At 41.1% G+C, this 14003-nt stretch overlaps 3 protein-coding genes across 7 annotated transcripts in view; 2 read left to right on the top strand and 1 right to left on the bottom strand.

The window, feature by feature from the left end:
• SNAP23 (synaptosome associated protein 23) overlaps positions 1–1810 on the top strand; it is a 36621-nt gene extending 34811 nt beyond the window's left edge. For all 4 annotated transcript variants that reach the window (XM_003418679.4, XM_023558731.2, XM_023558730.2 and 1 more), the window contains exon 8: positions 656–1810. In XM_003418679.4, coding sequence (XP_003418727.1) covers positions 656–721 — 66 coding nt within the window. In that variant the 3' untranslated portion in view covers positions 722–1810. The remainder of the gene's footprint in view (positions 1–655) is intronic.
• LRRC57 (leucine rich repeat containing 57) lies at positions 1234–10435 on the bottom strand. The gene is made up of 6 exons (XM_003418682.4): positions 10324–10435; positions 9960–10065; positions 9716–9854; positions 8894–9162; positions 6615–6800; positions 1234–6197 (listed from the first exon to the last, which is right to left on the bottom strand). The coding sequence occupies exons 2-6, from the start codon at positions 10041–10043 to the stop codon at positions 6156–6158; spliced, it is 720 nt and encodes a 239-aa protein (XP_003418730.1). The 5' UTR covers positions 10044–10065; positions 10324–10435; the 3' UTR covers positions 1234–6155.
• Positions 10436–10439: 4 nt separating this feature from the next.
• HAUS2 (HAUS augmin like complex subunit 2) overlaps positions 10440–14003 on the top strand; it is a 28645-nt gene continuing 25081 nt past the window's right edge. The window contains exon 1 of one of the 2 annotated variants that reach the window (XM_010598381.3): positions 10440–10573. In XM_010598381.3, coding sequence (XP_010596683.2) covers positions 10481–10573 — 93 coding nt within the window. In that variant the 5' untranslated portion in view covers positions 10440–10480. The remainder of the gene's footprint in view (positions 10574–14003) is intronic. The other variant, XM_023558732.2, reaches the window with a different exon arrangement.

Genomic DNA, 14003 nt, shown 5'->3' with positions numbered 1-14003 from the left:
TTTTTCAAACTAATTTCATATTCCGTCACCTCTTACCCAAAATGTTGTTGGTGTTGTTAGGTGCCATCATTGAGTTGGTTCTGACTCATAGTGGCCCTGTGTACAACAGAATGAGACACTGCCTGGTCCTTCACCATCTTTGCTATGCTTGAGCCCATTGTTGTAGCCACTGTGTCAATTCATCTCGTTAAGGGTCTTCCATTTTTTCACTGTCTGCTTTACCAAGCATGATGTCTTTCTCCAGGGACTGGTCCCTCCTGATAACATGTCCAAAGTACTTGAGACAAAGTCTCACCGTCCTTGCTTTTCAGGAGCCTTCTGTCTGTACGTCTAAGACAGATTTGTTTGTTCTTCTGGCAGTCCGTAGCATATTCAATATTCTTCACCAACACTGTAATTCAAAGGTATCAATTCTTCTTTGATCTTCCTTATTCATTGTCCAGCTTTCACGTGCAGATGAGGTGACTGAAAATACCATGGCTCAAGTCAGGCGCACCTTAGTCCCCACTTGCCCAAAATGAGCTTTGTAATGTGACTTCAAGTATTTCTTGAGTTTTTTCTAAGTGTCAGTGACTCCAGGTGTATAAAATTTAACTTTTATTAGGGTGACTCATCTTGTGAAGTAAAGCCGATGTCTTTTTTTTTTTTTTTCCAGGCTGACACCAACAAAGATCGTATTGACAATGCCAATGCAAGAGCAAAGAAACTCATTGACAGCTAAAGCTACTGCTGTACTTTATCATTTATTTCCGTCTCTAGCTCCTCCCTCAGAGTCATTACCTTTTCAGAGTTTTGGTCCCACACTTTTCTAATTGGAAGATAATGTAAGAAGGGCAAGAGGAGTAAAAGCCCCCTTATTCTTTTCTCTCTCCTTTGAGGCCACACTGTGCTGCCCAGCCTTCCTTCTGGTATTTTTTCCTCAGTTCATACTCTGAGGTTGATTTTCATACATCACATACAGTATTGTTTTCATCTTCCTTGCTTACTGTAGCAGGTTCTTTAGCCGTCAAGATTTGCAAAGATAGCCATGAAGAAGGAAGCTGTAGATTTGTTGGGGGAAAAGGGACAGAGACAAGGGGTTGTTACCTCAGTAAAATCTGTAGGCTCCGAAGCAGAAAGTTACCTAGCCACAGTAAAGGTCTAGTTGTGTTTAGTTTTTAACTTAAGTTGCAGTTATTGCCAGTTTAGGCTAAAGCTTGGCTTTGGAGATTTTATGCACAATATTTTTGTTACACATCACAAATTTACAATCTCTACTCCTAAAAGAGGACTAGAATTTTTCTTAAACTGCATTTAATTTCTGAACTGTTAGTGATTAATGTATGTGCATAGATTCTATGACCCCCTTTCATATTATACCATTCAGGAACACTTGGTATAAACAAACAGCTTTTTATTTTCATAATGTTAGTGGTATCATGGTCCCATATCAGGCCTATAATCTGTTATTAGTCTTTGAAGAAAAAAATATATAAATACATATGTGTAACATGAGAAATTTCTCTCTAAGGCAGGGTTTAAATTTTTTTGGAAAAGTTTGACAAAGTACATCAAGTGAATTCAGATTTACCTCAATGCCAAGAATTATGTTTAGATAGGAAAAAAAGGAACTTATTTTGATCTCAGGTAGAATAATAGATTGAGTTTTACATAGCTTTAGACTATTTTTTTTTTTTTAATCTGAAACTTTGTTTAACTAAAAGTGGTTTGGAAAATTAATGCCTTTGGTTTAATTATTCATGATTATGTCATTCTCTTAGCCTTGTGTATCGAACCATATCCAGAATATCATGTTTATTTAGATCCTGAACAGTGTCATGATTCATATTTCTCACTTTTATTTAAAAACTAGCATCTGCATACTTCGAAGCCAGTAATATGGATTGGTTTGGCTTGATCTTTACAATTAAATTTTGTAACTAACAAATGGAATTGTTCTTTCAGATGGGTAATGTGTTTTTGTGACTGTTAGTTAGAGGGCAGCAATTTAATCAGCTCCTATTTAATGAATTGAATAAAGCAAAGGTCCATAAATCAAGAAGCACTCCAACTTGGAAAGTTGCCTTAAACACCTTTCTGATTTTTATTGGAAATACAGGATTTTTCTTTCTGTGATTTGTTATGAGGTTCATTTTAGTCATTACTAATCTATTCATTTGGGCTTAAATGCACTGGTGACTGAAAAGATAATGTTTGGGAGTGAGAACTACAGCCCACTTCCCTGGGAAGATTCAGTCAACATAGGAACTTTCAAAGGCTGAAGAGGAAAATGTTTAAATTGGGACTGAATTAAGCTCTCTGTAATAGAAATGCTCTGTGCTAGAACGAGTAGTTTGGCAGATGATGGTAAAGAAAGACGGTGTAAAATAGTGCAGGTTGTGCTATACTTAAATCCCCTTTCTAAAGCAATCAAAGAGATTGTTCTAATACTGTCCTGTCTGAAGGAAATAGTCCTGAGGATATCAGTTTGGTGTCTTGGTTAGGAGCATGAGCTGAGGAACCAAATGGTCTGGATTTACACTTGAGCTTTGCCATTTGTGGCTAAGTGACCATAAGCCTATTTCTGTCCCTCAGTTTCTTTGTAAAATGAACATAAATAATCCTACCTCGTAGAGTTGTTGCAAAGACTCAACATGGTAACGCACGTAAGGTAACTAGAACAGTGCCTGGCAAATATAAAAGCTTAATAAATGATAAGCTGCTATTATCTCTAGAGTAGAGCTCTTTTTGGGTCAAGGATCCCTTCGTGCGTTGATGAAAGAAACAGCCCCTCTTCTCAGAAACAGAGACAAACAAACTTGAATCATGCACAAGTGAGAATCATGGAGGCCTTGAGGGCCCATCCATGGATCCCAGGTTGTGAACGATTCCAAAGCTTCTGCTACTGGGAAAGAAGACAGGTGAGGAGTGAGGCCATAGAAAAAGCCCTACACAGAGTGGATGGGGTAGGCCGGTAATGCACTAGAGATAGAAACTGTTGACTTAAAGCCTTTTTCTGATTTTCTCCATAACATTGCATGGAAAACTGGTTTCTAATACTTCTGAAAGGTAGTACTGAAGTGGTTAAAAATACAAGCTCTGGAGTCTGACCACCTGGGTTCAGAGTTTGTTTCAGTCATTTACTAGCTGTGTGACTTTGAACATAAAATACTAATATTTCTGGACCATGTTTCCTCATCTGTCCAGTGGTTGGGGGGCACTGGTGCCTGGACTTAAGTGTTCATTAAGTTAAATATCATAAGTATTATTACTTTGAAATGGTTAATTGATGTAAAATACCTTCAGTTCATTCTTTTTGGCTTAATATTTAGATGTCTTCTCTTGGCCAACTGTTAGAATCATCAGAATTGCAAGATGAGACCTAATTCTGGAGACCTATTCTAAGTACCACCAAAAAAGTGGTGGTACTTAGAAGCTAGGAATCCTCTCTTCTCATTATGGCATTCCAAGAAAATTGCTGGTATTGATTCCTACTTCTAACACCTGTGCCAGGGCTCTTTTCATGTTCTCTTGAGGGATACAGGAGTGGATCCAAACAGATGGACCGTGAGTAAAACTGTACAGTAACCTAATCCCCTTTTTTCTTAATAAAGTCTCACTCAGCTTAAGCCTCTAATCTTTATTTAGTACGGTGCTCAAATCCTTGTTATAGAAAAACTACAAATCAAGTCAGTCATTCCAGCTGTGGCTCTAAATATTTTAAGTGGTTTACTTACGAACACCTCATTTAAAGAAGGTGTCATTGCAATTTGTAATTTATAGTTGTTTGGGGCCACTCTACTTAGAAACCTGTAACTAAGGAGTTAAAAACCAGCAGCCCTCACTAAACTTTTTTTTTTTTTTTTTTTAACAGTAAGCCCCTTCTTCAAGTTTCCATTCTTATTTTGACAATGATCTCTATCCCTTATAGCTGGGCCTGTGTTTTCCTCCTTCAGTTTTAATTCACTGTTTCCACACTTCAGTGCTAGATCTTTCCATGTCGTGTGGATTGTGACTCTTCCTTCTGCCTCTCAGCCATCCTATACTCAACTGCATTTAGAATTAGTTTCTTTAAAAGCTGTTTTCTCTAGGTCGCCCCTTTACTAAAATTCTAGGTTTATCCCAGTGACATTCCTAATCAGATTTATATTTCTCAGACTGATATTCAAGTTCCTTATCTAGTTATTTATCATTCTTTTTAATGTAGTGCTGCTTCAAGCCTTCTACTTCTGTACAAGTTGCTAAATCCTACTTTTATACCTTATAGATGAAATAAATGGCCCCGTTTATTGAGTGTTTGCTTTGTGCCAGGCACTATGCCGAGTGCTTTTATGTATCTTTTCACCGTAACTTCGTAACATACCTGAGAGGCAGGAGGTAAACTGCTCAAATTAATAAAGCTAATAAATGAAGTATTTTGCTTCAAACCTGGATATTGCTGCCAAAGTTGATGACCTTACTGAGTATACTACACGGACTTCCAAACCAAGATCTAAAGAATTTAGTAGAGTGCACAAATCCTTGTTATAGAAAAACTACAAATCAGGTCAGTCCTTCCAGGTATGGCTCTTAAGTACTTTAAGTGGTTTATATTTAGAGGAGGTGTCACTGGGGTTGGGATAGATTTTTAAAACTCCAATTAATTATTAAATGGGGACATTTATGTTATTAAGTTTATGAATTTGGATTTATTAGGTGAGAAGTAGTGATGAAATATTTAGAGAAATGTTAATTGTTCAATGGATTAATAAGATTAATAAGTTAAGCATTAAACAAAGTTTATAAAAAATTGAAACTCCTCAGTTGATACTGATAAACTGGCACCTATTACTTGCCAAAGTGAGAAACAGAAAACAACACACGGGAAAGAGAATACCTAGTTCAGATTTAAGGTCAGACAGACTTCCTCATATAGATTAAATACTGGGCTCTTGTGATCTCTCAACTTAAGGGCTAAACTAGGTTTGTAAAACAAGAACTGGCAATATATGGTTAAGAATAGCTTCTTGGCAAGGAGAAAATTTCAAAAAATGACCAGAGTGGTAGCTTTCTAAATGTTCTTATCAGTGACAATCTGAAATCATCTACCTTTGTACCCTCATATTTTCTTAATAGCCTGGTTCAGACACCACAAAATGTTTACCATCAGTCACGTGAAGGCATTTCACAGATCACCTGAACAAGGGCATGAAACATTCTCCTCATCAGTTCACTTCCAAAGTTAAAGAACAAAGGACCACTTACTGGTTAAAGTTCTTCTGTCTTCTTCCCTTAAAGGATTAATCTTGTTTCCAGCCAAAGTTCTTTAAAAATTCTTTATTTAGTATATTCTCTCATGCAGAGAATAAACTTCATAAACATAGGTTGTTTTAAAATATCATAGCAATGGTTTCTTGATAGGTAATTTGATTCGTACAGTTATAAATACAAAAAGGGAAAAGAGCTACTACAAATAAGACATTATCTCTAACAAAAATTCAGGAAGATCCTGACTATTAAAATTCCTTTTATCTTACAAGTTTTGCATATATGGTTTTATCTCTTAAGAGACCTCTACCAATAAGGCACCTGCAATAGTAAAGAATTTGCTAGTGCAGCCTTGGGGAACATCTCAGTGTTGTTCGATGTTTCTCTGACAAAGCACACATTTAATCAAGACAGTCAAACAAACAGTCTAAATTCTAAGGGTAGACACTGCAGTTGAACTGATGGATAGGAATAAAATAATAAATCCTTAAATTAACCATAGCAGCCTCCCAAACTATCTGAATTTTATAAAAATATGAAGTGTTAACACAGAGGTGGAATGGCAATTAACTTTATGAAAGCTCACACTTCATGAAACTAAACATGAAATTTCGAGCTGTGGTGTGGTGCTATTTTGTAACTAGGCAGCACCCCCTCACTGTATAAATGGCAACTGGTTGCTGGTTTCTTAAAGCCAAACTAATGTTGGTTTTAAAGACCAACAATGTCCAGTGCCCTATCCATGATTCAAAATGGAGGACTCTTCCTATGTCTTGATCCTTTTTAGCTTATCTTAAGTGAGCCCTGATAAGGAGCATCTCCTGGAGTGTCATCTTCTTACTGCAGATATCCTTGACAATGACTGGAGCCAGGTTCCAACACAGGTTCCAGGTCAGTTCCCTGTAAGGTTCCCATGCTCCTGGAGAACATCATGCAAACTTCTTCTTGGTGGCTGTGAACCTCTCCATGTACTAAAGTCATGAAAGAAGAAGAAATACTTGGTATTCAGCATTGGCAATATAAGCTTATGTGTTACTTAAGTTTTTTATGATTTTTGTCATTTTTTGGTTTTATTGGATATGGTCCTTCATTTCCTACAAGATCTTCTGGCATTCTAAGTGCAAACTTAAAGCACTTAGTGTTTTAAATTTTTGTTTTGTTTTTAAATAAGAAACGCACAAAAAGACAAAGATGCTTTACAATAAGCGGCTTAGCGGAAAAGTCGCCTTGGTACAGTATACCCACATTTGGCTGATTCTTCGAACCCACCTCCAAATGGGGAGGAACAAATTCTGTCGCCATTAGCTAGGAATGTTCATGTGGATTACTTCACCATTCTTTTCTCGGGCGGCGGCTGGAAAGACTGCCATGCACCAGTACCCACACACCTTATCATAGCCTTCCAGTTCTCGAAGTTTCTTTATCTCAAAAAGATTGCCTTCCACAGCAAGCAGACAGATCTGGGAGTCACTCAGGATGCTCTGTGGAAGCATGCTGAGCTCAAGGCAGTTCTCTTCCAGACGAAGAACTTTGAGCCGAGGGCAGCACGATATCTTGACTGAGATCTGAGATATCTGTCAAAGAAAAAGAATAATAGGAAAAAGCATAAGCACTATAATGGCTAATTTTTTACACTAAAAACAAAACTTGACTGTTTGTCTTAGTTCTCTTTTCTTTTACCGCCTCCGTTTTCTCACTACCTACTCACTCCAGACGCTTCGAGGATCTGGCTGTGTCATTACTCCTACATCCAAAGTACAGATTGCTTTTGGAAGGTCACTGATGACTTTGGAAAAAAATCTTTTTTCCTTATAATAAAAGCACCATATGTTCATTATAGAAAATTTGAAAACCACACAAATTTAAAGAAGAAAAAAGCTGCCTGTAATCCCACCACCCAGAAACGACCAACATATAAACATTTTGGTTCATTTACTGCCAGTCTTTTTTGTGCACATACATGCTGATCACTTTGTGGCCAAAGTCAAGGATTCACTGTCTGCCCTCATCTTCTGTTTCCTTTGACTATACGTTTATCCCTTCCTTGAAACTCCCTCCCTTTGTGCCTAATTACTTGGCTTTTTTCTCCCTATCTTTTATTTAAATTGTTTTCTATTTGGCTTCTCTTCTTGTTCATATGGATACTTTTCAAGCAGTGGTCCCTAATGTTTCATATTTGATCTTTTCTCTATACTTTCTTCTAGAAAGCTCATCTATTTTTATAGCTATCACTTCTTTTACGACCTAAAAATCTATATTTATACACATACCTACTCACCTCTATTCCACTCCTATTTCTTCAGCTCTTAGTAAAACATTTCCCTTTTGATAATGCACCATCATAGCCGACTCAGCATGTCCATTCTCAGCAGCACCACTGTTGGGTATTCTCCACAGCTCAATGCCAAGAAGTTGTCTTTCACTCATTCACCTCTTGTGCCTTTTAAATGTTGCACCTCACCAAATTCTGCTGACGTTGCCTGGTTATCATCTCAGCCTAAGTCAGTGGTTCTCAAAGTGTGGTTTCCAGGCCACCACCTGGGAACTTGTTAGAAATACAAATTCTCGGACCCCACCCCAGAACTGCTGAATCACAAATTTGGGGGGGCAGGGGGCAAGAGATGTCTTAACAAGCCCTGTTGATGATTAAAGTCTGAGAACCACTGAGTGAGGCATCTGTAGAGCGGAATGTGGAGTAAGTGCTTAACTAATGTGTGTAGTTGAGTTGATTCGCACTCATAGGGACCCTGTAGTTGTTGCTTGAATGATTCATGATTTTTTCCCCCAAAAGCTCAAGAACATACAATTTCCACTTTAAAGAGGCCAACTTCCTCAAAGACTGACTGCATTTTATCATAAAGTAAGGACAGTACAGGTCTCTTAGGCTTTCCTTTTCCCAAAACAAAAATAAATTGGGATCATTATAAAGAGGCATTTTAGGGAAACCAGCATTTCTTGCAGAACAAATGATCCATAGAAGGCAGGGTTTTGGTATGCAATAATGCCTAACATATTGTTTTATAGCTTACAGTGTGCCTCCATCTAAAGTAGACTTGAACATAAAACTGAAAAACTAATCATTTTCTATAAAATAAACTCCCCAGACTGGATGCAGAGTGATACGCTTACAGCCATCTTGTACATTCTAGAACAGTGTCATCCAATAACACTTTTTGCAATATTATAATTAAGTTGTTCAACAATTAAATGAGCTGTCTCCAGAAAGCCTATCATTGAGTTTTTCAGCAAAAGCAGGACACACCCTTGACAAAGATGTCAAAGAAAAGTAAGTAACCTCTGATGTCCAACTCTGAGAGCCTATGAGTTCATTTCTTTTCTACTTTTATCTTCCTGACACACCTTGCTAGATGACTGGGGCATATTTGAAGAGAATCTAAAGAACTTGTTAAGATTTGTGAGGCAGTAGTTTAACTGTTGAAATTCTCTGACCCTGTTACCCACCCCACCCTCCAAAAGGCACCTACACAACAAACAGCATCCCAACTCCATGCCACTTTGGGCTTTGACATTAATCCAACCCATAAAATCCTCCTCTCGTATAGCCTCTGATAGCCAGCTCTCCATGATTATAGTTGTAGGGAACAAGGAGTTATTCAGCAGATCGAAAGCCCACACATGCTTTAGGGAAAATCCTTAGGCTCTAGACCTGGTTTTGGTTGAGATTGAGTTCGATGACCTGCAAGTCTCCCACTGTGTCAGGTATGCTGCGAATCTGGTTCTTAGAGAGATCCATCACATCCAGGTGCCTCAGGCTACACAGCTGGGGTGGCAGTGTTCGGAGTCGGTTACCAGAGAGGCTCAGGGTCTTGAGAGCAGAGAGTTGCCCAAAGGTAGACGGTAGCTCTGTCAGGTGATTGTTGTTTAGGCTTAGCATCTCTAGTTTTTTCAGATTGCATAACTCATCAGGCAGAACAGCTGCCAAAGGGGGGAAAAAAATACAGCTGAAAAACATCTCGCTGATGTTTCTAAATACATAGCAACCCGCTTTGCCTCTTGTTAAAATATGTAGAATTCCCACATGTTGTGCCATTTTTAAGTATGGCATTTGACCAATGTTGTCTTCAGAAAGTGAGGGTGCCATCGAAACGTAGGAGAGCATTTGTGTGCAATGGGCTCCCTTTGCAAAGGGGTGCTGGCACAATCCAACAGCAATTTTGTGGGGTTTAGAAGGTCCTCTTTCCATTCCACCCCTCCCTTCAAGTTAGGTAGCTCTGTTTCCATTATATATATATATCCCAGAGATCCTTCTTCCCTTTCAAGTCCAACTTGACCTAGTACCAATCATCATACCACCCGAGGAGACTTGTATATGTAATTAAAAGAGTGAGAAAGCTTCGAGGACTCTGACATTGCCCTGCATCTCGAGCCCTCCGAACGGTTTTATAACAACAACAAATTCAGCTGGTAAGAGAAAACCACCCTTCTTAATCTGATCACTAGCAAAGGCCTCCCAGGGCAGAAGCCATACTCAGTTTGTTGTTGTTGAGGGAGAGACTCTTCAGCAGAGCGAACTTCCCTATCAGCATAGGCGGTAGGCTCTCGATCTTGTTGTTGGACAAATCGATGGTCCTGAGATTGCTCGTCAGCTTCTGCAGCTCTGAGGGGAACTGGAGAAAGGGGTTCACAGCGTGGACAATCCCTCACGGATTAACTTCACCGCCCCGCCGTCCCTCTCCCTTTAAATCCCCTGGCCGGATCCCTCCCAGTCTCACCTCGGTCAGCCCACGATCCTTGAGCTGAAAGACACCCGTTTTCTGCGCGGTTTCCACATGAGCGCGGAGGGCACTGTTTCCCATCCTAGCACCGCAGTTCAGGTTCCTGCGGGGAGGAAGCGCAACTGTCACCGCCCGGCTCCGGCACCCGGCCACTCCTTCGGCCTCCCGGCTGGGTCTCAAGCCCCAGCTGCCACCTCCCTCCGGTTCCAGGGGGTCAGCCCGGGAGTGGCAAGAAAGAAAGGGAAGGACAGACAGCCAGCAGGTCGGCCGCTTTTGCAGCTCTCCCGAAGCCAGGCGCTTCTGGGAGCCCATGGAGGATCAAGCAACCCCGGACTCGTATCATACCCCTCGGTTTACAGACCTCTGGGCAGAGGAAAACACAGGACCCGCGCTCGCCTGGGATGCGCGCCCCGGGCTTCCGCCCGGGAGGACACGCCCTGTGACGTCATTGGGCCGCGCCGCTCTTTTGCCTGCTTTCCGCTCTCCCTCCGCGCCAGGGCGGGCGGTGCGTGCGAGCCATGGCTGCCGCCAACCCCTGGGATCCAGCGCCCGCGTCAAACGCTGCTGGGCTCCTGCTGGGCAGTTTCCTAACTTCGGGGCTGGTCACTCAGGTGCGTGGGACGGCTATGGCGTCGTCAAGGGGGTACCCACGGGGACGACACAGGCTGCTGTGATGCGGCGTTGCTGAGTGCGGTAGGGGTGTGAGCGAGGCTGGCTGGGGGCGGGACTGGAGTAGAGGCGAATGGATGCCGGCCAGGCTACCACAGGGAGCCTTCCGCCGTGGGTTTTTCGAAACCGGGCTCTGGAGTAGATGTGTTTCGGGAGAGTTATCCCAGGCCAGTTTTGGAAGGTAAAATAGGGCAGCGTTTCCCCGCCTTTTTCATCCAGTGATACCGCCTCTAGTAGTGGGCGGCTGGGGTGGGAAATAGTGTAGACAGTTCAAACAAGCGTTCTCGACGCTCGTTTGTGGGCAGTATCGACGCTTATTTGTGGCGGGAGGCGCTGGGTACAGGAGTGCGCCAGGGGAAGGAAGCATCTTTAAAGGCAAATAATGCTAATAGCGAAAAAGACCTGAAAGACTTTGAAAAGTGTATAAAAGAAGGGATTTTGCGAAGAAGAGACGAGAGAGAGACTAACCCAAGGGATTAGGATGGGCAAGAAGAGCATATTCATAGGCTGAGGGGAAGGAGCCAGTAGAGGGAGAAACTGAAGATAATGAAGGAACAACGGAACACAGTGGCAAAAGTGACAGAATAGGGAAAACGGGATCAAGGCATTGAGATTGAGGGAAAGAGGAGAAAGAAATTCTAAGATAAAGAGGAAGTTGAAAACTTTCACTAAAAAGGAAACTGAGAAAAGCTAGAAGGTAAAGTCATTTGCAGAGATGAGCAGTTTGAACGTGACGTAAGATTTATGCAAAATATACAACTTTTTGTGCTTCTTATTGTGTTCCGTGCATCCATTCCGACTCATAGCGACCCTACGTGACGGTAGAACTGCCCCCATAGGGTTCTGTAGATTGTAATCTTTACCGGGGAGCCCTGGTGGCCCAGTGGCTAAGAGCTACAGCTGCTAACCAAAAGGTCCAATTCGAATCCACCAGCCGCCCCTTGGAAACCCCGAGTCGGAATTGACTGGACGATTTTTTTAATGTTTACCTGACCAGATAGCGAGATCTTTTCTCCCGCAGAGCCCACTGGTGGGTTCAAAATGCAGACCTTTCCTTTAAGCAGCCGAGTGCGTAGCTGTTGGACCACCAAAAACCAGAGCTGATTTTGACTCGTGGGTAAGAATAGGACCGTGCTCCATGGGGTTTTCAGTGGTTGATTTTGTGGAAGTAGATCACCAGGAGTTCCTTCCCAGGCACTTCTGGGTTGGACTCAGGCCTCCAAAATTTCAATTGGTAGCTGAGCACATTAACCACTTGCACAACCCAGGGGCTCCAGAAGGGTCATTTAAAAAACCAAACCCAAACCAGTTGCTGTGGAGTTTATTCCGACTGGTAACAACTCTACAGAAGTGTCTTCAGAGACTTCTAGTTCAAGACCCAGGGACCAAGAAGTTTACCCAAGGTCACTCAACTAATGAGGTGGAATTAGATTGCAGGGTGCTCCCTTTTTTGATACATTGTATCATTGCCAAGATAAATTGTAATGAATAATTTTGTGATACTATCTTGAAATAATTTAAACTTCTGTTAAAGAACTCCTCCATATTGTTTGAAGACCCACTACCTAGCCTCTGACTTTTCTGAGGAACAAGACGTAGTAATGAATGCATTGGAAGAGAGGAAAAAATCAAACTGTAGCACTCCCTATTTGAATCCTTCCTCATTTCTCTCTCTCTCTTATTTCTTCCTAGCAAGTTACTTTTAGTGTTCATTTCTCCTGTCACAGAGTAAAATAATTTGGTAAATTCACACTGTAACATGTTTGAGACTTGATATCCCTCCAGAGAGTATTGGTAGAAAATAGAAACACCTAAACCAAAGGAGTAAATCACAGTGAAAGAATTTTAATCATTGGTGGGTGAGCCATCTAGGGGAGTGGTAGTTGTCTTTTGGGACAGGGGGTCTTACTAGTGTCCCTCAATTAACACACGTTGGACAGTTACCTGTTTTGTCAACAGGTACCACTCCATAGCGCCTTAACACCCTCTGTCAACCTTACTGCTCAGCTAGTCCCAGTGAGGGCACTGTTTACTTATTTGTAGGTTGATCCTACCTAGGCATACTTTACATATGAAAACCTGTTTTTATTAGAGGAATTTATTATTGATTCTTTCAAAATGATTTGTCATATAATTCCTTTAAACAGTTCATCCTTTTAGTGCAGATCATCCCACATGGATTAAAAATTTAGAATGATGCCTAAAACTGTAATTTCCTATAACTCCTCTAGACAACAGCTTATCTGGGCTTGTTCTGTTTTGATCTATAATCCATTGGAGAGGGATTTAGTGAAAGAAAGGAAACGTTAACTGTCTGTAGGATAACGGGGTATTTGCTGTGTTTTGTGCCCCTAGAACTGCTTCAGTGGCCTTATATCCAAGATACTTTTTTCATGGTTTTATTTTTTAAAAAAATACTGTGTTTTCAGTGAAGGTTTACACAGCAGTTTAGGTTCCCATTGAACAATTTCTACACAGATTGTTCAGTGACATTGGTTACTTTCTTCACAATGCATGAACATTCTCATTGTTTCCATTCTGGTTGTGTCTTTTCCATTAGTCTAGTTTCCCTGCCTTGTCATGGATTGAATTATGTCCCCCTCCAAAAATGTGTATCAATTTGGCTCAGCGGTGATGCCGAGTATTGTGTGATTGTCCAGCATTTTATCATCTGATGTGATTTTTCTGTGTGTTACAAATCGTGTCACTATGATGTTAATGAGATGGATTAGTGGCAGTTATATTGATGAGATATACAATATTAAATTGTGTCTTAAGCCAAACTCTTCTGAGATATGAAAGAGAGAAGCAAGCAGAGACACAGGGGGACCTCATACCACTGAGAGAGCAGTGCCGGGAGCAGAGCACGTCCTTTGGACCTAGGGTTCCTGTGCCTGAGAAGCTCCTAGTCCAGGGGAAGACCGATGACAAGGACCTTCCTCCAGAGCCAACAGAGAAAGCCTTCCCCTGGAGCTGACACCCTGAATCTGGACTTTAAGCCTACTTTACTGTGAGAAAATAAATTCCTCTTTGTTAAAGCCATCCACTTACGGTATTTTTGTTATAACAGCACTAGATGACTAAAACACTGCCTCCTTACCTTCTCGTCATTGTTTTAAAGTAATTGTTGACCATTTGGTCTCATGTAGGTGATTTCTTAAAGGAGCACAGTGTTCATGGGTGATATTCTTTATTTTGTGAGCCAGTATGTTATTTAGTTAAAAGGTGACCTCTGGGACTAGTTTCACCTCAAGGTTTAAAGAGGATCTCGGCAATGTTATCATAGGGTCCTCTAGTCTCGATAGGTCTAGTAAATCTGCGTTTTTAAAAAATTCGAGCTTCTGTTCCATATTCTTTTCCCATTCTAACAGG

Source organism: Loxodonta africana, chromosome 10, assembly GCF_030014295.1.
Source record: "Loxodonta africana isolate mLoxAfr1 chromosome 10, mLoxAfr1.hap2, whole genome shotgun sequence".
NCBI lineage: Eukaryota > Metazoa > Chordata > Mammalia > Proboscidea > Elephantidae > Loxodonta > Loxodonta africana.
This window is presented reverse-complemented; position numbering and strand designations above follow the sequence as displayed.